Consider the following 23,528-nt stretch of genomic DNA (forward strand, 5'->3'; position numbering starts at 1 on the left):
ACAAAAAAAAATCAAAGCACTTCTAAATTTTGAATAAAAGCCCAGAAGACACATTATTATTGCTGACTATATACTTTGACTTAATTCACAAGGAGTTTTGTAACTTAAATCTGGAAGCTTGAAAATAAATATGCGTTATATAACGCATTGAATCAATTGCCTTATTTGTGATAGATCAGTTTATTTCTAAAATTGTGTTAGTGGGCTTTATGTAAAATATAGCACCTTGAATTCTAAGTAATCATTTTCATAAAAAAGATAAGAGAGGAGACATTAATAGGTAAGAATAGGTCATATTTTACTTATGGCTGTCTTTTGTTACTTCTTTCTACAGGTCTCTTTTCTTTTTTTCCTCTAAAACTGCTGCTTTTGGTTAATTATTACCAATCATATTTCTCACTTTTTTATTTCCCTCTTTCCTTCTCTCCCTTCCTTCCTTCCTTCTTCCTTTCCTCCACAAATAATTACCCAGTTCCCGTTCTGTTTTGTGCACTGTTCTGGGCACTAGGTAAACAAGACAAGCATCCTTCCCTCTTGGAGCTTTCACTGTAATAGGAGAAACAGACAATAATCAAGTAAACATACAAATAATATAATTTTAGATAGTGATAAGTGTCATGAAGAGAATAAGGGAGGGTAAGGGGACAGAGAGGGACTGAGGGATTAGGAGGATTGTCTGTTTTAAAGGATGGTCAGAGAAAGCAGTAGTATTACTAAGCTGAGCCTGAATTATGAGACAGTATCAATTATTTGAAGGTCTGGGGGAAAAGCATTCTAAGCAGAGGAATGGCAAATATAAAGGCTTCTTCCTGGGAATAAGCTTGATGAGGTGGAGGAACACCACGAAGGCCAGTATGACCATGGTAACAAACAAAGGGAAGAAGAGTGCTAGCAGACGAAGTTGGAGAGGGAGGCGGAGCCAGCTATAATAAATCTTCCATAGTGATCATGGGAAGCACAGGGGAAGTGACAGTTCTCAATGATGTCAAGTTTCTTTGGTTGGGAAAGGAATGTTTTGGGAACGAGAGGGGAAAAAAACAACGACTGTTTTATATATATCTTTCTCTCACTTCCACTTCTCCATCCTGCTTCCCTCTCCGTTCTCTCACTAAGGTGTTCCCTGAAGCAGTAGACCCTGGAGATGTGGTTGCACAGCTTGAATGTAAGTTTTGAACTTTTAATTCCCAATTCTAAGACATTTTAGAATTATACTTTTTAATCTTGGGCTTAGATAAAAGTTTAAAAGGGTCTAATAAGAATTTAAAAAATCCTGAGCTGAGACATTTTTTTGCACTTTATAGAATTTCAGAATATACCTGGAAATAATAAAAAAATACACGTGCTGCAGAAAGGCTGGAAAATTTTCCTCTTTGTGTGTTTGGTCTGTGGAAAACACAGAGACTTATTTGAACTTTTTATTGATTAATATGATATAGAGTGTTTATGATGTAAGGGTAGAGATTCATATTAGGTGGGACTTTGCCCTGCAAACAAAAATATGTCTTTAACCTTAGTGTATTGAAAATCAAGAGAGTAAATAATAGAAGATTGAAGTAAGGGTACCTTAAAATATATATGCTTTTGCATTTTGTATTACATTCAATATGTTAATAAATTATTTGAGAGAGACATTTTCAAGGCTGTGGATAACAGTAAATTCTTTAAAGTATTAGGAATCAACTATAAAAAGGTACAACTATTTGTGAGAGCAGCAATGTAAAGGTATACATTTGGGAATAAGTTATTCAAGCTCTGGGTAAGAAAGGAAAAGCTCTGTTATTTATCCTTGTAATTAGAAAGGGATCCAGGAGCACTAGATTGGTCTAATATATAACTGTGGCTCAAAAGGCCAACAATATTGGGCATCATCAATGTCAGCCATCTCCTCTACACCTTCCCCCTTCCACACCCTGTTGGGACTCTAGCAATGTAGAAACATGGCACCTGGCATCATGCTGGAATCTGGGCATACAGGGAGGATTAGGGCCGCTCGTCCTCTTACCTTTAGGGAGCTTCTAGTTTAGTGACTCTTCTCCAGAGAACTCTTTATGGCCAGTGTCAATATTTTATTTATTTTTTTATAGCTGTTCTGGCCCTTGGTATTCTATCTTCCACTGTCGCAGACTAGCTAGGTAGCAATTTGGTGCTAGTGGGTATATGACTTTAATATTTTCTGAACATCTTGTTCAGTATCGGGGAAACTGTACAGCTTAGCAAATATGAAGATAATTATATCTCTCAACCTTCTGAAATTCTTCTATTAGAAAAACACAAATGTTTTTTTTTTCTCTTAGATTGGAAATTTGGGGGCATAAGAAGAGTACTTAGTGGTTATTATTATTTAGAAACTTTCTCGCCTTGGTGTCCCTGATTCAGTTTTTCTTTTAGTTCTCTTCCCACACCACTGACATTCCTCTTTTTGATATCCTCCTCAGATTCATATTTCTCTGCCCTGTCTTTGAATATTGGTATTCCACTGGCTTCACTTCTCTGATCTCTTTTTGCTGACTTTTTCCTCTTTCCTTATATGATACTCTCCAAAGACTTGGCTTCACGTATTACCTATCTTCTGATGACATCCACAGCAGTCTTCAGCCCTGACCTCTCTTGTGAGCTTTGGGCCCCTTTTTCTTGTATGTTTTTCCCCCCTCTCAGTTTTGCGATCTTTTATTGTCCTCTAACCTCATTAATATGAAAAATTAAAAACATACTAAAAGTGGAGAGGATGGAGTGATGAAGTCCAGTATACCTATTACCCAGCTTCAACATTTTTGACATATTACCATTACATGTTCACCCTACCACTTAAAAAAATTGTTGGATAGAAAGGATTAATGAAACAAAGAGTTGGTTCTTCGAGAAGATAAACAAAATCGACAAACCCTTAGCCAGGCTTACTAAGAAAAAAAGAGAAAAGGCTCAAGTAAATAAAATTAGAAATGAAAGAGGAGAAATTACAACGGATACCATGGAAATACAGAGGATTATAAGAGAATATTATGAGAAATTATATGCCAACAAATTGGACAATCTAGAAGAAATGGATAAATTCTTAGACTTATACAACCTCCCAAAATTGAACCAAGAAGAAATGGAGAATCTGAATAGACCAATAACAAGTAAAGAGATTGAAATAGTAATCAAAAACCTCCCAAAAAATAAAAGTCCAGGACCAGATGGCTTCTCCAGTGAATTTTACCAAACATTCAAAGAAGATTTAATACCCATCCTTCTCAAACTATTCCAAAAAATAGAGGAAGATGGAACACTTCCTAAATCATTCTACGAGGCCAACATCACCCTGATACCAAAACCAAACAAAGACAATACAAAGAAAGAAAATTACAGGCCAATATCGCTGATGAACATTGATGCAAAAATCCTCAACAAAATATTGGCAAACTGAATACAACAATACATTAAAAAGATCATACACCATGATCAAGTGGGATTTATACCAGGGACACAGGAATGGTTCAACATCTGCAAATCAGTCAACGTGATACATCACATCAACAAAACAAAGAATAAAAACCACATGATCATCTCAATAGACGCAGAGAAGGCATTTGACAAGATACAACATCCATTTATGATAAAAACTCTCAATAAAATGGGAATAGAAGGAAAGTACCTCAACATAATAAAGGCCATATATGACAAACCCACAGCCAACATCATACTCAACGGGGAAAGACTGAAAGCCATTCCTCTGAGAACAGGAACGAGGCAGGGCTGCCCACTCTCACCACTCCTGTTCAACATAGTACTGGAGGTTTTGGCCAGAGCAATTAGGCAAGAAAAAGGAATAAAAGGAATCCAAATAGGTAACGAAGAAGTGAAACTCTCACTATTTGCAGATGACATGATTGTATATATAGAAAACCCTGAAGAATCTGTTGGAAAACTATTAGAAACAATCAACAACTACAGCAAAGTTGCAGGGTACAAAATCAATCTACAAAAATCAGTTGCATTTCTATATGCTAATAATGAACTAACAGAAAGAGAGCTCAAAAAGATAATACCATTTACAATTGCATCAAAAAGAATAAAATACCTAGGAATAAATCTTACCAAGGAGGTGAAAGACCTATACAATGAGAACTACAAGACATTATTGAAAGAAATCCATGATGACATAAAGAAATGGAAAGATATCCCATGCATGTGGATTGGAAGAATAAACATGGTTAAAATGTCTATATTACCTAAAGCAATCTACAGATTCAATGCAATCCCAATCAGAATCCCAATGACATTCTTCACAGAAATAGAAAAAAAGAATACTAAAATTTATATGGGGCAACAAAAGACCCCGAATAGCTAAAGAAATCCTAAAGAAAAAGAACAAAGCAGGAGGCATCACAATCCCTGACTTCAAAACATACTACAAAGCAATAGTAATCAAAACAGCATGGTACTGGTACAAAAACAGACACACAGATCAATGGAACAGAATTGAAAGCCCAGAAATAAAACCACACATATACGGACAGCTAATTTTCGACAAAGGTGCTAAGAACATGCAATGGAGAAAGGAAAGTCTCTTCAATAAATGGTGTTGGGAAAACTGGACAGCCACATGCAAAAGAATGAAAGGGGACCATGTGCTATCGCCATTCACAAAAATTAACTCAAAATGGATCAAAGACCTGAAGGTGAGACCTGAAACTATAAAAAACTCATAGAAGAAAATATAGGCAACACACTATTTGACATTGGTTTTAAAGGAATCTTTTCGGATGACATGCCTACCCAGACTAGGGAAACTAAAGAAAAAATAAACAATTGGAACTTTATCAGATTAAAGAGCTTTTATAAGACTAATGAAACCAGAATCAAGATGAACACACAACCAACCAGCTGGGAGAGAATATTTGCAAAACATACATCTGACAAGGGGTTGATCTCCATAATATGTACAGAACTCACACAGCTGAACAACAAAAAAACAAACAACCCGATCAAAAAATGGGCAGAGGAAATGAACAGACACTTCTCCAAGGAAGATATACAGATGGCCAATAGGCACATGAAAAGATGCTCAACATCACTAATCATCAGGGAAATGCAAATCAAAACCACACTAAGATACCACCTCACGCCCATTAGAATGGCTATAATCACCAAGACAAAAAACAACAAATGTTGGAGAGGATGTGGAGAAACAGGAACCCTCATACACAGCTGGTGGGAATGCAAATTGGTGCAGCCTCTATGGAAAACCGTATGGAGATTCCTCAAAGAATTAAAAATAGAGATGCCCTATGACCCAGCCATCCCATTACTGGGAATCTATCCAACGCACCTGAAATCAACAATCCAAAGAGGCTTATGCACCCCTATGTTCATTGCAGCATTATTCACCATAGCCAAGAAGTGGAAGCAACCTAAGTGTCCCTCGACTGATGATTGGATTAAGAAAATGTGGTATATATATACAATGGAATACTACTCAGCCATAAAAAAAGACAAAATTGTCCCATTTGCAACAACATGGATGGGCCTGGAGCGTATTATGTTAAGTGAAATAAGCCAGAAAGAGAAAGACAAACACTGTATGATCTCATTCATATGTGGAATATAAACCAACACATGGACAGAGAAAACTGGACTGTGGTTACCAGGGGCAGTGGGGGTGGGGGGTGGGCACAAGGGGTGAAGGGAGTCATATATATGGTGATGGACAAACAAAAATGTACAACCCAAAATTTCACAATGTTAGAAACCATTAAAACATCAATAAAAAAAACTTGTTGGAATATTTAAAAGCAAATTTTATACATATATCATTTCACCTCAGATACTCTGGCATGACCCCTAACTGATAAAGACTTTAAGAAAATATATATATATATATATATATAACCACCTTGCTGGTATCACACCTAACAAAATTAATAATAATTCTTTAATTCTTTAGTAACATCAAATACATAGTCATTATGCAGATTTCCCTAGTTGCTACCAAAATAGCTTTTTACAGTTGGTTTGCTAAATCAGGATCTCGTCAAGGTGTGGTTCCTATTTAGCTCTTAAGTTTCTTTTTTTCTGTAATAGTATCCTTCACTTTTTTTTTTTAATGCTGTGAGTGTTAGGTAAACCATGTCTTTTAGAATGTCCTACAGTTTGGATTTGGCTGATTGCTTTCTTAAAGTGTTGTTTAGCTCGTTTATTATTTGTATTATGTAAAATGATAGTTAGACCTGGAGGTTTGATTAGATTCAAGCTTATATGATTTTTTGGCAATAATCCTTCATAGTTGGTGTGTGTACTTATTATTGCATCATATCAGATGGTATGTAATGTCTGATTATTGTAAATTTAGTGATGTTAAGATTGATCATTTGGCTCCACGCAGCATCAGCCTTATTCCTCCATTATGAAGTTTCTCACCAGCCTTTCATTTAAGAGCTTTAGCATCCATCGAGATCCATCTTTTCTTTAGGGGTTACAAAATGTGATTTTTCTAACATTGTTGTTCTTTATGTATTAGCTGCAATTCTTTTATAAAAGAAATTTTCCTTATCAGCAATTTGGTTACCCTGAAATACCGTTCTTACAGGAAAGGCAGGGTCGCTCTTCTCTCTTTCCCTTACTTTAAGACTTTAGTGAGGTATAGTTTATATATCACAAAATTCACCCATTATAACTCTAGTTAAATGATTTCTAGAAAATTTTTACAGTTGTGAACCATCGTCACAATCCAATTTAGAATATTTCCATCACCCTAAAAGTTCCCTGATGCTTATTCGCAGTTATTCCCTGTGCTCAATTCCAGTTCCCAGCAACCACTGATCCATTTTCTGTCTCTATATATTTGCCTTTTCTAGAAACTTTATATAAATGGATTAATATAATATCTAGTCTTTTGGCCTCTTTCACTTAGAATAATGTTTTTGAAGTTTATCCACGTTGTTCTATGTATTAGTAGTTCATTCCTCTTTATTTATGAATAATATTCTATTGTATGGAACTTTTTTCCCTTCCCAAAACTCCAAAACATTGCTGAGAGAAATTAAAAACCATCCAAAAAAAAAAAAAGGAATGACACACCATGTTCATAGATCAGAGATTTGATTGTTTATGAAGGCAGTGCTCCCAAAATTTATCTCTAGGTTTAACATTATTTCTATCAACACTCTTCCTATCAAATTCCCAGCCAGCATTTATGTAGAAATTGACAAGCTTACTCTAAAATTTATGTGGAATGCAAAGTACCTGGAAATAGTCAAAAACAAACTTAAAGGACTTAACCTGATTTCAAAACTTACTGTAAAGCCACAGTAATCAAGACAGTGGTATTGACATGAGGATAGCCATACAGATGAATGGAACAGACTAGAGAGTCCAGAAGTAAACCCCTCACATTTATAGTCCATGGTTTTCAATAGAAGTGCAAAGGCAATTCAATGGGGGGAAAAAAAAAGAAAGAACTAGATCATTACCTCTCACCACACACAAAAATTAACTCAAAGTGGATCATAGGCCTAAATGTAAGGGATAAAACTATAACATTTCTGGAAGAAAAGATAGGAGAAAATTTTTATGACCTTGGGTTAAGAAAAGATTTCATAGATATGACACCAAAAACATGATCCATAAAAGAAAAAAATTGATTCATTGGACTTCATAACTTTTGTTCTTCAAAAGACAGCATAAGAGAATGAAAAACAAGCCACAGAGTGGGAGAAAGTATTTACAAATCATATATATGATAAATGACTTACATTTAGAATATTTTAAAAAAAAGAAAAAAACCTTACAACTCGATAAGAAGACAAACAACCCAATTCAAAAATGGGCAAAAGATTTGAGTAAACATTTTACAAGAAAAGATATATGAATAGCTAATAAGCACATGGAAAGATGCTTAACATCGTTAGTCATTATTGAAATGCAAATTAAAAATACAGCGAGATAATACTACACACCCACCAAAATGCATATATTCCAAAAGACTGACAGTATCAAGTCTTGGGGATGATGTGGAAAAACTGACACCTTCATAAATTGCTAGGGGGAATGTAAAATGGTACAATAACTTTGGAAAACAGGTTGACAGTTTCCTTAAAAAGTTAAACATATACTTAGCATACAGCCCAGCATATATCCATATATTCGTAGCAAGATTGTTCATAATAGCTGAAAACTAGAAACAATCCAAATGTCCGTAAAAAAGAAATAATATTAAATCTAGAGATAAATTTTGGGAGAACTGCCTTCGTAAATTATCAAATCTCTGATCTATGAACATATGTTGTTCCATTTTTTTCTTTTAGATGATCTTTAATTTCCCTCAGCAATGCTTTGGAGTTTTCAATATACAGGTCATACATTTCTTTTGTTAAATTTATTTACAAATATTTTATTCTTTTTGGTACCATTAAGAATAGAATTGTTTTCTTACTTTTTTTTTTTTTTTGAATTCTTTTTTGCTATTCTGTAGAAATAAAATTGATTTCATATATTTATCTTCACCATGAACCTGCTAATAAACTTGTTTATTATTTCAGGTAGGGTTTTTGTTGTTGATTTTTTGTAGGTTAATTTCTATATACAGAATTATAGGTCTGAGAAAAAAGGTGGTTTTACTTTTTCCTTTTCAATCTGTATACCTTTAATTTTTTTCTTGCCTATTGCCCTGGCTCGAGCCTCCAGTACAATGTTGAAAAGAAGTAGTGAAACCAAACACTCCTGCCTTGTTTCTGATGTCAGGGGGAAAACATTCTTTACATTAAATATGATGCTAGCTGTAGTTTTTATTGTAGATGCCATTTATCAGGAGATCTCCTATTAGTAGAAGACGAGGAGATCTATTTCTGACTGGTGGAGAGTTTTTATCATGTCTGGTTATGGGGTTTCATCGTACACTTTTTCTGTGTTAAGATGATCATGTGTTTTTTCCTCCTTATTCTATTAATACAGTTTATTATATTACGGATTTTCCAATGTTAAACCAGCTTTTCACTCCTGGGATAAATCTTAGTTGCTCATGGTATGTAATCCTTTTTATATTTTCTTGGATTCAGTTTGCTGATATTTTGTTAATGATTTTTTTTTTTCTTTGTGAGGAAGATCAGCCCTGAGCTAACATCCGTTGCCAATCCTCCTCTTTTTGCTGAGGAAGATTGGCCCTGTGCTAACATCCGTGCCCATCTTCCTCTGCTTTGTATGGGACACCGCCACAGCATGGCCTGACAAGCGGTGCTTCAGTGCACACTGGGGATCTGAACCCATGAACCCCTGGCTGCCGCCGTGGAGCGTGCGCACTTAACCACTATGCCACCCGGCCAGCCCCGTGATTTTTGTGTCTATTTATGAGGAACATGGTCTGTGGTTTTGTAATTTCTTTGTCTTGCTCTGTAATCAGGGAATACTGGCCTCATAGAGTGAATTGAGAAATGTTCCTTCTTTCTCTATTTTCTAGAAGAGTTTGTATAATAGGATTGATATTATTTCATCTTTAAATATTTGTTAGAATTCACCAGTGAAGCCATTTGGACCTGGGCTTTTTTTCTTTTTTTTTTTGTGGGAAGGTTTTAAATTACTGTATCAAATTCTTGTTATATATCTATTTCTTCTTGAGTTAACTTTGGTATTTGTATCTTTCTAGAAGGTTGTCCATTTCATCTAAGATGTCTACTTTGTTTGCTTAAAGTTGTTTGTACTTTTCCCTTATGATCCTTTTGCTTTTTGCAGGATTAGTAGTGATGTCTCTGCTTTCATTACTGACTCTGGTAATTTGTGTTTTCTCCCTTTTTTCCTTGTATGGTTTAGCCTAAACGTTTATCAATTTTGTTGATATTTTTGAAGAACCAATTTTTTATTTCAGTGATTTTTTTTCTATTTTCTATTTCATTGATTTTCATTTTGATCTTTATTATTCCTTTCTTCTACCTAATGTGCATGATTTGCTCTTCCTTTTCTAGCTTCTTTTTTTTTGTGTGTGTGTGTGTGTGAGGAAGATCAGCCCTGAGGTAACATCCATGCTAATCTTCCTCTTTTTGCTGAGGAAGACCGGCTCTGAGCTAACATCCACTGCCAGTCCTCCTCCTTTATTTCCCCAAAGCCCCAGTAGATAGTTGTATGTCATAGTTGCACATCCTTCTAGTTGCTGTATGTGGGACGCGGCCTCAACATGGCCAGAGAAGCGGTGCGTCGGTGCCGCTGGGATCCGAACCCGGGCCGCCAGTAGCGGAGCGCGCGCACTTAACTGCTAAGCCACGGGGCCAGCCCTCTAGCTTCTTAAGATGGAAGCTGAGATGCTTAATTTTAGATATTTCTGCTTTTAAAGCATTTTAAAGCTATAAGTTTTTTTCCACATACTAATTTTGCTGTATTTCTTAAATTTTTTTTTTTTTGGTGAGGAAGATCAGCCCTGAGCTAACATCCATGCCAATCCTCCTCTTTTTTCTGAGGAAGACTGGCCCTGAGCTAACATCTGTGCCCATCTTCCTCCACTTTATATGGGACGCCACCATAGCATGGCCTGACAAGCAGTGCATCGGTGTGCGCTCGGGATCCGAACCCCGGGCCGCCAGCAGCGGAGCGCGCACACTTAACTGCTACACCACAGGGTCGGCCCCTGTATTTCTTAAATTTTGATGTTATTTTTTGTTTCCATTAATTTCAAGGTGTTGTCTAACTTTTTTGTGTGATTTCTTCTTTGATCTTTGGATTCTTTTGAAATATGTTCTTTTGTTTCCAAATATTTTGGGATTTCATGTATTTCTTTTTAATGTTGATTCCTAACTTAATTCTGTTGTGGTGAGAGAACATAATTTATAGGATTTCAATCCTTTTAAATTTATAGAGACTTGTTTATGGCCTATCCTAAGGTTTATACTTGAGAATATTCCAAATGCACTTGAAAAGAATGTGTATTTTGCTGTTGTTGGTTCAATTATTCTGTATCAATGTATTTCTATCATTTAGGTCAAGTTGCTTCATAATGTTCAAGTCTTCTAAATTCTTGCTGATTTTATTTCTTGAGGAGTAGGGGAGGTCTGGTTGTTTTATCAATTATAGAAAGAAGGGCTTTTGAATCTCCAACTATAATTATTGAATTTTCTGTTTCTGCTTTCATTTATATCAGTTTTTGCTTCATATAATGTGCTGGTTGTTGATTTATTACCCCTCAGTTCCAAATTCACTCTTCTTGCCTGCTCTGTGGAAACTGATCTGGGCCCTTGAAGTATTTTTTTCGTTCCAGCTGGCACTGAATTTTGTGCAGGAGAGGGCCCTGGAGTGACATTGCAGAGGAAAAGGGTTTTGCTTCCAGGTGCTGGTGTGCTAGCTTGGCAGGCTCCTGCATTGCACCTGGCTTTGCCAGCACCGGACTTCTGCAGGCCTTGCAGCTGCTCTGGTGCCCAAGTACTGCAGTACCTGGTGGCCAATGGCAGCTTCCCTAGCTGTCCCCTTTAGCGTGGTTTTGTAGTGAGGCGCCTGTGGTGAAACCTACCTGTGAAGAGCTTTCCTGGCACCCTAGCAGGATGATTTCTGACAAGTTCCTTAGGCACATTTCCAGTAAGTTCTGCTGGCATGGCGTGAGAGCAACTTTTCTCTCATTCAGTGAGCCAAGGCTGTACCCTCTGTAACAAGTTCTAGATCTCAGTACTGGGGAGGAGAGCTTGGGGAGAGCACTTCCTAAGTGGTCTGTCTGAGCCCTAGGAGTAATGGCTGCTCCTATCTGCTCTTCCTTTATTTTTTTTTTCCCTCAAAACCCCAGTAGATAGTTGTATGTCATAGCAGCACATCCTTCCAGTTGCTGTATGTGGGACGCGGCCTCAGCATGGCCGGAGAAGCTGTGCGTTGGTGTGAGCCCGGGATCCGAAACCGGGCTGCCAGTAGCCGAGCGCGTGCACCTAACCGCTAAACCACAGGGCCAGCCCTGTTCCTCTATTTTTAAGTTCTCTTTATGTAGTCCTAGACAATCCTGAGTTACTTTAACTCCCACTATAGTTAATAGTTTTTTTTTTGTGTGTGTGAGGAAGAATGGCCCTGAGCTAACATCTGCTAATCCTCTTTTTGCTGAGGAAGAGTGGCCCTGGGCTAACATCCATGCCCATCTTCCTCCACCTTATATGGTATGCCCCCACAGGTGACTTGCCAAGCGGTCCGTCGGTGGGCGCCCGGGATCCGAAGCTGTGAACCTTGGGCCGCTGCAGCGGAGCGCGCGCACTTAACCGCTTGTGCCACCGGGCCAGCCCCATAGTTAATAGTTCTTTATGTTAAACTTTCCCTGTGTGGTTTCTCTCTCCTACTTGGACCCAGATGGATATATTTATTTTGAGATTGTGTTCTAATTGTTTATACATTTATAATTGTTGTATCTTCTTGGATCTTAACCTCGTTATGGTAGTAAAGTTCATGGTAGTGAAATTGCAGCCGTTTCAGGCCTCACACTTTCCTACCGTATTCTTAAGAATGAGAGGTCTGTGTTTCATAATTTTCATCAAGTCTTGAGATTTATTCTAATCACAGTAGCATGGGGGATGTAGTATGCTCTTGGCGTAGCTTACACATGTTCTACCTTTAGGTCAGGTGGTGCGTGTGTCAGCCGTGTAGATCTGTAATGGAAGGGGAAAGGAGGGGAAAGCTGTGGAGACAGCTCATAGATGTCCCTACAGTGATCCTCCGTGGTGCTGAGCCTTTGAACTTAAACAAAGAGTGGTGGTAGAAATGGTGGAAACATCTCCTTTAAATAAAGTGTAAAATTGAGCCCAAAGAAGTAAAGCAGGTTTTATGTCAATGGAAGCAAAGAGAAGCATTTCAAGTAAGGAAACATTGAACCAATGTAGACTCTTCCAGAATTTTCACTTACCTATTCTCCTATGGAATTGTGAGTCACATATATCATTTCCCATTGCGTAACATACAAAACTAATGTGTGCTTGTCTGTCTTCTTAAATCCAAAATTCATTCATTAAAAATATGTTATCTAATAGCAAATTGAGCATGGTCCAAATGCTCAAGGAGATCTGAAGACCCCCTTAAGTGGACAGTCTGATAAATGGGCAGATCCTTGAGTAACTGCAGATAAAGTACTTAAAGCAGTCCTTGGTACACAGTAAATCCTTAAACTGTCCCTTGTTTATTATTATTGGTGGTGGTATTATTATTACTATTCTTATTATTGGGGAACTTAACAGTTTGCTTTCATATCATATCTGTACCTCTGAAGGAAACTCCTGAGGCCCAGAATCACCTAAGGTTCTGGGGAAATATATATGATATATAAAATGATATTAACTGCCAGTGATATTAAAAGCCATAATAGGGCAATTTTAAATTCATAGAGAAGGCATTCTCTTTAGGAAAATGGCTTTAATCCTGGAATCCACCAGAATTAAATTAGTTATGGCTAAAGCTATACCCTGGGAACTGTTTTCAGGCAAGAAAGAGAATGAAAAGATTTCTACTTCATAGATTTCTCTATTGAAATTGTAGATTTCCATCCTTTCTCAATGAAGGTTTACAGATTCTCTTCTACAGTCTCTCTCCCTTTCTCTACCTCTCCCTCCCTCTCCCTCCCTCTCTCTTTCTCACAGTATACTGCCACAAATATGCTGCCTGAAAAGATCTTCCTACAGATACATATTGCTTGCTCCCTCACTTTTTCCCACTTACTGCTCGTGTTTATCTTCATACTAAGAGACGTTTACTTACCAATGCATCTAAAATAGCACTCCTTTTTGGTCAATATCTCAATCTCTATCTATCCTATTTTCTTTAGAGTTCTAAAATTCTACACCGGGATATTTTGAGAGTGAAAGAGTGTGCTTTTAGTATTTCCACCAAGACAACAGGTGTAAAAAGAGTCCTGCTCAGGGCAAATAGGGACAAATGGTCCTCCTGCCTTTCTTCTTAGCACTGACATATTATTTATTTTCTGTCTCATTAGAATGAAGTTTCATAACAGCAAAGACTTCCTGTGTGTTCACTGCTGTGTCTCTAGTGCATATGGCAATACCTGGCACGTACTAGGTATTTGATATCCAGGGAGTTAAATAAAATATCATAAACGAATCATATAAGTGCCTCTCATTACTGTTTTTATGACTGTTGGAGCTATCCTATTTAGAGATGCCTGTTTGTAGTGTTATAATCCTTTGATTAGGAAATGTATTTTGTATTTGAAAGTTTGTGATATAATAGCTGCTTTGGCTTCATTCTCTTCAGCATTTGGATAAAGAGAAGATATGATCTTTCTATTGCAGTAGATTCCTGGGTGTCCCTATTGCTTTCTCTTGCCTGTAGGGAAAAATAGCATTTTCATAAGAGCCCCTACTTTTCAGCTTCTGGGAATTAGTGCTTACCTGGTGTCTGGGGTATTTAAAATGCTATTAGGTGAATATTGGAAGGCTGAAAATAAATCCTTCAAAGTCTATGAATCTATGAATGAGAGTATCCCTGCCTCCATCCTCAGGAGAGCTTGTAGCACTCAGGATTTGTATTGTAAATCCACAATGGCAAATACATTCCAACCAACTCACCTTTGTAGTTAGGGCAGGTAAATAACCATCTAGAGGAAATTATGACAGCAATTGTTCTTGCTGGTGCAGAGGGTTGGCAGCATTCTGGCACTCTCCCTTAAGGCACTTACTGTAGCTTTTGATTTGCTATATGTGACTAGGATTTTGGAGTGTTGTAGTGCATATGCTTTGTAACTCACAGTAAAAGTACATGTGAAAATGAGAATTTTTACAGAGGAAGGAGGAAAATTGTAATTATTTAGTTATAAGATAAAGGGCAACTGTAAAATGAGGTTAATTATACTATATATTCCACTAGGTATAATTTACATTAACTTATTATTTTGTTTCTAGCAGCATTTGTTCTTTAATAAAGCTTTTACTTTAATAATTTAAGGTCTTTCTTCCTGAAGTATTTTTGCGAAAGTATACGTTTTAAATATAAAGGAATAGAAAATTGTTTATAGAAACTAGGAAAAGTTTTTTCAGTAGAAGTTAATTTTATTATTCTGTGGGACTTGCTCTCAGACCACATACATACATATATGCAAACACACACACATATGTGTAATTATATGTAAATATTAGTGTCTTACCTTTTAAATTTGTTTTTTGCTTATATCGAAATTATATTATTTTTAATCAGTTATAGAATTATGTTGTGTTTCTTCATATCAGACTTATATATAGTCTACAAAGGTTATTACAAAAGACAACAGTCCTATAACATCCCTCTCCTTCATTATTTCTCACTCCCCTAGGGACAACTTTTCATTAAAAAAATTTTTTTTTCTATATCTCTAATATGATTATATTGCACTTGAAACATTTTGATTTTTCAATTTTAGACATTATCTCTTCTTTCCCATGTGGAAAATGAAGATTTAAATACTTTTGGTACATTTTCTCCCTGCCCTTAAAACATATACATGCCCATTTTCTGTCTGTCTTCAATACAGTCATATCACAATTTTGGTTTATATTGTTATGTTTATGTAAGAAGTATTTATAGCTGAACCATGTGGTATATATACTATGTTACTTTTCCTAGAAGACTTTTTGTTTTCACTTGAATTAATAATTATTTTCTCTCCTTTGTTTAGTTTTATAGTTATTTTAAATTTTTAATCATTTTCTCAAAGTTTGCTCTTTCACTTATAAGTTTGGTTTTTTTGCCTAGATGCCTAAAATATTTTTTATTTATCTTTAAAATCTAGTAATTTTACTAGAATTTGTCCTGAAGTTGTTTTTTGTGGCTTGGTATTCATAGGTACAATGTGTTCTCTTTCATTTGTAGTTTCTAATCTTTTTTCATTCTGGCAAAGTTTCCTCAACTGTACTATTTCGTATTTATTTTCTTCCTTTGCCTTAGTTTTCTTCATCAGGGTCTACTATTATAGTATGTTGGATCTTTTTTCCTGTTTAATATTTGTTATTTTCTCTCATATTTTAAAATCTTTTTTTGTTTCTTATTGATTAAAAAATCCCCTTTTTTGTCTTCTGTTTCTTTTAAGGTATTATCTGTTGTGTTTATTTGCTTTTGTCTTTATTTTAGTTTAATCTTCATTTCTGAAATGACTTCCTCCTCTATTTCTACTTCTTTCCTGAGTTATACCATCTCTCTTCTGTGTTTTTCTAATTTTGATTGATGTAGTTCTTCAATATCTTGTATTACTTTCTTAATTTTCAAATAGTAAATTTTAGTTTTGGTTTATTTTGTGATTGTGTCTTTTTGGCTGCTTTTATTGTAGGAATTTTTTTTCTTTTACTCATTTTTTTAAATAGGAACTTAGTATATTTTTTACCTTTTTACCTTGATCCTTTTCTTTGCTCATTCTTAATTGAATTTAGTTTTTTCCTGAACTTTTAGGAGGAAGTGTGATTCAGGATAACTTTTTAGCTTCACCGGGCTCTTTGTGTAGTGTTCCAAGTATGACAGCTTGCTTTCTGGGATTTTCTGCCTCTGTTCTGTTCCACTTTTGTTAGTGCATTTTTTTTCCTGAGTTTTCTCTTTCTTTCTATTTTTTTTAATCCTGTTTAATTTGTATTCTATTTGATACAGTAGCTTCTCCTAGTTTCTTGGGCTCTATCCTGATTGGGAACCCTGAGGGGTCAGTTTCTGTAATTCTCACAGGCTACCAGATAACTCTACCTTCTTCAAACCTTGCTGGAGATCTTGTGAACTCACCTGTTACTGGCATGGGCAGCCCCCCTCCCACTTTCAGCTGCTTTTCTCAAATGACTTACTGTGCTTCCTGGTGAGTACCTGTTGGCTATTTTGAGGTTTTCTTCCCAGGTCTTTTAGATACCCTCTTACTTCCTTCTGCTTCCTCCTGCATTAGATGCTGATACTGTGCAGGTTTTTGTGGTGGTTAGTGGTTTATCAACATCTGCTTTATTTTGGGGTTTGTGGGGATATCTTGTCGCTTTAATTTATTGTAAATGTTGTCTGCAGTAGGGTTTTGGGTTTGCTGTGTAATTGCTGTGTCTGTTTTTATGGGAGGATATGGGGAGACTTGAAAACTTTGCTGCCTCTGCTTTTATTTTCTGTTTTGTGTTTTTGCTTCTGTCTTTCGTATTAGAGGATATTGTCAAATTATTGGCCATTTGTTCATATTTAGTAGTAGAAGACTAAAATGCTTTTGGAAGTTATGTGCCAGAGGTGCCTAGCACTACTGATTACTAAGTTTGTTGGGGGTTCCTCCTGGATGGAGATTGTCAGTATGGGCTTTATTGTAGGGTGATTTCTCTGGGCAATTTTATTGGGAAACTTATTCTGTCAGCATCTTTTTCTGTCTTTTCTCTTCAGCTGGTCATATTCAGAAGAAAAGTCATTCATATCTTTCTCCTAGAGGCTATAAGCTAGGTTACCACTGTTTTTAGAACCTTTTGGAGGGACAAGTTATAGTAAAGTCTCAGTATGTAGCCCAGACTCGTAATCTGCCTGTTTTCATGCACTACCCCTGCTGTCACCTGTACCTGCTGTTTCCATTCCAGTGAGGACGACGACTACTTCTCCTCCTCCTCCTCCTCCTGAGACCAGGTTATTTACAGTTCATCCTTATTCCTATGATGTTGTCTTTTAGGTGCCCTATCCAAAGTATGGAGAATTTATGAAGGCTTCCCCTTCTTAGTAGACCCTGCAGTTATATTTTGCTTCTAGGTCTGTGACATTGTCAAAATCTCAGCTAAGTTTCAGTCCTTTAGTTGTCTTTTCTGAAATTAGCAGATGCCCTTAGGGAGAAAGCAGCTCCAATGTCTGGCTCATCTCCCTAGCTTTCCCTTCTTCTCCCAGATTTTGGCCCTGTAATGCTTCACTGCCTTATTAGCTTCTCTGTGCCTTCAAGCAGATTTTAAAAAGTAATTTGACCAGATTTTCTTAGTCTTCTTAGTGGGGTGATGGATCTGCTTTTTGTAAATTGCCATTATCAGAAGCAGAGATCTGTTCCCCATTAATATCTTTTCTACTCTCATCCTGTCTCTCTGTACTCTCCCATCCCCCTCTTTCCCCTCATCATGTCTGTTTCATTATTCTAAGTATCTATTATTGGGCTGATGTTGCATAGTTAATTATTACATCTTTCTTTTGTTTTTGTTTTTTTTAATTTTTTATTTATTTATTTTTTTCCCCCAAAGCCCCAGTAGATAGTTGTATGTCATAGCTGCACATCCTTCTAGTTGCTGTATGTAGGACGCGGCCTCAGCATGGCCAGAGAAGCAGTGTGTCAGTGCACACCCGGGATCTGAACCCGGGCCGCCAGCAGCGGAGCGCGCGCACTTAACCGCTAAGCCACAGGGCCGGCCCAGAAATAACAATTGTTGGTGAGGATGTGGAGAAAGGGGAACCATTGTGCACTGTTGGTGGGAATATAAATTGTTACAGACACTATGGAAAACAGTATGGAGATTCCTCAAAAAATTAAAAATAGAACTACCGTATGATCCAGCAATTCCACTTCTGGGTATTTATCCAAAGAAAATGAAAACACTAACTTGAAAAGATATATGCACCTCCATCTTCATTGCAGCATTTACAATATTTACAATAGCCAAGATATGGAAGCAACCAAAATATCTATTGATGGATGAATGAATAAAGAAAATGTAGTATATATACACAATAGAATATTATTCAGCCATAAAAAGAAGGAAATTTTGCCATTTGTGGCCACATGGATGGACCTTGAGGGCATAATGCTAAGTGCAATAAATCAGACAAATACTATATGATCTCACTTATATGTGAAATCAAAAAAACGCCCCACAAAACCAAGCTCATAGATGCAGAGAACAGATTAGTGGTTGCCAGAGGCAGAGGGGTGGGGGTTGGCAAAATAGGTAGAAGGGGTTAAAAAGTACAAACTTCCAGCTATAAAACAAATAAGTCGTGGGGACGAAATGTTCAGCATGGTGGATATAGTTAATAATGTTGTGTTCTATATTTGAAAGTTGCTAAGAGAGTAAATCTTAAAAGTTTTAATCACCAGAAAAAAAAAATTTGTAACTATATATGGTGATGGATGGTATTGTGGTGATCATTTTGCCAATCTTAAATGCATACTACTAAGTGAAAGAAGCCGATCTGAAAAGGCTACATAACGTATGATTTCAACTAGATGACATTCTGGAAAAGGCAAAGCTATGGAGACAGTAAAAAGATCAGCAGTTATGGGGTGGAGGGAGAGTTGGAGGGGAGAGGAGAGATGAACAGGCAGAGCACAGATGACTTTCAGGACGATGAAAACACCACGTATGATATCATAATGATGGAGACATGTTATACATTTGTCGGAACCCACAGAATGTACGTCACTAAGAGTGAACTCTAAGGTAAACTATGGACTTTGGGTGATTATGATGTGTCAATATAGGTTCATCCTTGGTAAAAAACATAGCATTCCTGTGAATGGTGTTGATAAGTGGGGAGGCTATACATATGTGGGGGCTGGAGATATATAGGAAATCTCTGTACCTCCCTCTCAATTTTGTTGTAAACCTAAAACTGCTCTAAAAAAAAAAAAGTCTTAAAAAAAAATTAGAAAAAAAACCCAAAGAGATTGAAGGATTGATCCCTACTGTAGATTGGTAAATCTATGAGACACATCAACCTAAAAATATATATATACACAGTAAATGTACTAAGATATAAACATATATGTAGTCTACCTAGTAATTATTTGGCTTTTAGATACTTCTGTGGTAAACTAACAAATTTTTGTTTATTATTTATTTATTTAAGGAAATATTTTTTTAAACTTTCAGGTGATACAGCCTTGTTTGAGTTGATTCAGCTAGTTCCACCAGGTATTGTATTATATTTTGATAAGGTAATTGGTGTGTGAACCCATTCTAGTGAAATACTTTTTAAAAATATCATTTTCCTCCCTTCTTTCCAAATTAAGAACAATTTGGAAACAATTTAAGAACTAGAACTTGAGTTTCTAGTATTGATCCACTATGTGTAAAATATCAATAGACCAAAAGTATGTATTCAGCAAGATTGACATAAATGGTATTTGAACACATTGTTCTAAAGTTGAATAAATAGCGATAATTGAAAGTGGAAAATAACCTGATATTATCCCAGCATATTTTGTGACATTCATAAAAATTGACTTTTAAGTTTTTGTGATTAGTCTCAAACTATATACTTTTGTTGATAAACTAGTTAATTATCTTTGTTTTTGTGTGTTGACTGTTATTAGGAATGAAGGGGAATAAAACCTTACCTGTTTAGTAAACATATCAAATCTCTGGGATAGGTAGTTAAAATATAGAGGATAGTTTTATTTCTGTTATTGATTTCTGTCATTATAGGAGAAATCTATCTTAATCAATTAGTTATTTTATGTGTAAAATGGAAATCTGTATTTTATTGAAAACTAGTAATCTGAAAAATTTTGAATATTACATACATACCTAATTCAGATAATCACAAATTCTAGAAAATGCCTACATATTTTTCAACATGTAACCTAATATCTTATAATGGCAGGTAGACAAGAAGGGAATATAGAAAAAATTTGAGGGGATGTTACGTAAAGTTTTAGATGTGTAAATGCCATGCCAACTTGATATGTTTATAAGGACATTTTTTTTTTTCTAGGAACTCATAGGTACTCCCTAAATCTACAAAAGGGGGACAGAGAATTGGTGATATGTACTGCATTTCTGAATAAGGAAATGTGTTAATCCATTTAACATAACCTTATTTTAATTTTCCTTTCATAGAAAAAAAACATGACCCTGAAGCAGGTATTTCACTAAGGCATCAGGCATTTTATATATTATACTTGATGGTTTTATTTCTAAATAGAATATTTTGTTATAATTTGAATCATAGGATATCTTTCTTGTAGTGGGCGAAACACTATCTACATATGAAGAAAATACACGAGATTTCATGTTCCCGGGTCCAAACCAGATTTCTGGACACCATGATTCAAACCGCCAGGTTACCATGAGGAGGATTTCTGGCCTTCGAGTAAGTGCTTACTATTTTCTGAATCAATTTGTGATGCAAGATTGTTGTCAAAAACCACCACACAGCCCTCAAATTTGAAATCTGAACTAATTCAAAGTTTAATTTGGTTCAAAACATAATTGTTTTATGAAATTATGATGTTGTCTTAAACATACGAAATCTAAATGAAAATAATGTAACAAAACCCATGCATCTTTCATCCAAAATTAATGTGTTATTTTGCCTTGTATACTTCAGATTTCTCTCCTTTCCTTCTCCCGCTTCTCCCCCTCCCCACCATCACTGTCTGTCTCTCTGTCTTTCTTCTCATGCTTTTGTTTTTCTCTCAGAAGAATGACCAATAAATATTTGAAAAGGTGCTCAATCTCATCAGCCTGTAGCAAAATCCAAATTAAAACAATATGATTTCATTTTTGTAGCCATAAGATTGGTAAAATTTGATACGTATGACCATATCGAAAGTGTGAAAAAGTGGAAACTCTTATATGCCATGTAAATCAGAACAATCACAGTTCAGAATTATCTGGTAAAGGCAAAGATTCTCATAGCCTGTGACCTTCTAAGTATATATCTTGGAGATATATTCTCTCTGGTATACTAAGAGCCCTCTTAGGAATGTTCATTTGTAGCATTGTTCATAATAGTGAAAAATGGAAATAATTGAAATGTCCATTAGTAGGAGTTTAGATGGATTAATTATTCATGTAATGGAAATATATATCCATACATCTAAAAGTGAAAGCCGCATTGTGACAGCCAACTCTCCCATCTTTTCCTCCAAATTCCTTCAACTTTCCTTGGATGATTTCAAAATATTTTTATCCCTGAAAATGTCTTCCACTTAGAGAAACTTCTTAAGCCTCTGCTGTTGCAAAGAAGAAAAAAGCAAAAGATGTCTAGGTTGAAATAATTTGGACAAACTTTTTTTTTTTTACCAACTTATAAAGTCTTAGAGTAGTCTAAGTAAGGAAACTGAGGAGATATATAAGTCAATATGGTGAACTAAGTAATTCCTCTTGTAGGTCTAAGTTTGTCATATGTTTTGTCCTAGGAAAAAGAAACTGTAGCTTGCTGAAAGTATAAAAATTGACTAACTAGCAAATCAATGAAAGTATATCTCCTTTGGGATATTTTCAGTGTCCATTAGCCACCTTCTATACTATAAAAGTCTTCAAAGAGTGTTTCAGCAACTGTCTAGAAACCTGCAGTGAAAAAAAATCTGATTTTAAAATTATGGTCTTTTTTTTTTTTTTATTTTTTTTTTTTGGTGAGGAAGATTGGCCCTGAGCAAACATCTTGTTGCAAAAATATATATATATAAACAGTGGGACTTCTGGTAATGATGGTATGGAGAGATTGACAGTTCCTCTCTCCACACAAAACAAGTACAAAACTAGATAAGACTGTCATAAACAATAGTTTCAGGACACTGGAAACTGACTGGCAATTAAGGCAATTAAGACAAGACAAATTAAGAGTGTTTATGCTTGAATGACTGCTGAAGTTTTGGGTGAAAAGGTGGAAGTATGTGGCCTTCTTGCCTGGAAAGCTCCTATGCCCTGTGTGGCCAGTGAGAATTGTAGCTTCACCAGGCCTAGAGCTGGGCAGAAAACTCAGTAGCTTTGCTACCAGAGGGGTCAGAATCAATTTTGGGCAATGGGACTGTGATATTGTGATTTATAATAAGAAATATATATATTTGGTCCTCATCCCCATTCTGGCACAGAGCTCCTAAAACCTTGGAATTTCCTAAGTGGTGGGGACAATAAAGGTGTCTTTTGTTGTATTAATGAGGCGACTTTTGGAAAGCCCCTAAGGTAACCTAAGGATGGGGGCTGGTTTTCAGGAGAACCAACCTTGTGATTAGAGAATTAGAACTTTCAGCCTCACCTTGACCTTTGAGAAGGCTAGAGGGACTGGAGATTGAGTTCAGTTACCAATGGCCAATGATTAATCAACCATGCCTATGTATGAAGCCTCCGTAAAAACCCAAAAGGACTGGGTTCAGAGAATTTCCAGATTGGTGAACTCGTGGAGGTAGGTGCTGGGAGATTGGCGTGCCCAAAGAGGGCATAGAAACTTCGTGCCCCTTCCCACATACTTTGCCCTACAAATTTCTTCCATCTGTATCATATCCTTTTATAATAAACTGGTAAATAGTGAGTAAACTGTTTTCCTGAGTTGTATGAGCCACTCTAGTCAATTAATTGAACCCGAGGAGGTAGTTGTGGGAACCTCCCATTTATAGCTGATTGGTCAGAAGCATAGGTGACAACCTGGACTTGCAATTGGCATCTGAAGTGGGGTAGGGACATTCTTGTGGGACTGAGCCCTTAACCTGTGGGATCTGATGCTACCACCAGGTAGATAGTGTCAGAACTGAGTTAAATTGTAGGACACCCAGTTGGTGTCGCAGAAAATTGCTTGGTGGTGTTGGAAAACCCACATATTGGAATTGGTGTCAGAATCATAGGGACAAATAGTGTGGCTTTGACAGCTAATCGTGGTGGATTCAGATGGAAGTAGATGAGGAAACCCCACAGCTTTCCTAGGCCAATTGCGGT

General features: G+C 36.3%; 1 protein-coding gene across 5 annotated transcripts in view; it reads left to right on the plus strand.

Moving 5' to 3' along the window:
• SPATA6 (spermatogenesis associated 6) overlaps positions 1–23,528 on the plus strand; it is a 131,954-nt gene that overhangs the window by 16,842 nt on the left and 91,584 nt on the right. For all 5 annotated transcript variants that reach the window (XM_087445977.1, XM_087445978.1, XM_087445976.1 and 2 more), the window contains exons 3-5: positions 1,114–1,162; positions 19,743–19,784; positions 20,840–20,964. In XM_087445977.1, the coding sequence (XP_087302103.1) occupies positions 1,114–1,162; positions 19,743–19,784; positions 20,840–20,964 (216 nt within the window). The remainder of the gene's footprint in view (positions 1–1,113; positions 1,163–19,742; positions 19,785–20,839; positions 20,965–23,528) is intronic.

Source organism: Ceratotherium simum, chromosome 22 (genome assembly GCF_057802395.1).
Source record: "Ceratotherium simum simum isolate JZ-2026a chromosome 22, ASM5780239v1, whole genome shotgun sequence".
Taxonomy (NCBI): Eukaryota; Metazoa; Chordata; class Mammalia; order Perissodactyla; family Rhinocerotidae; genus Ceratotherium; species Ceratotherium simum.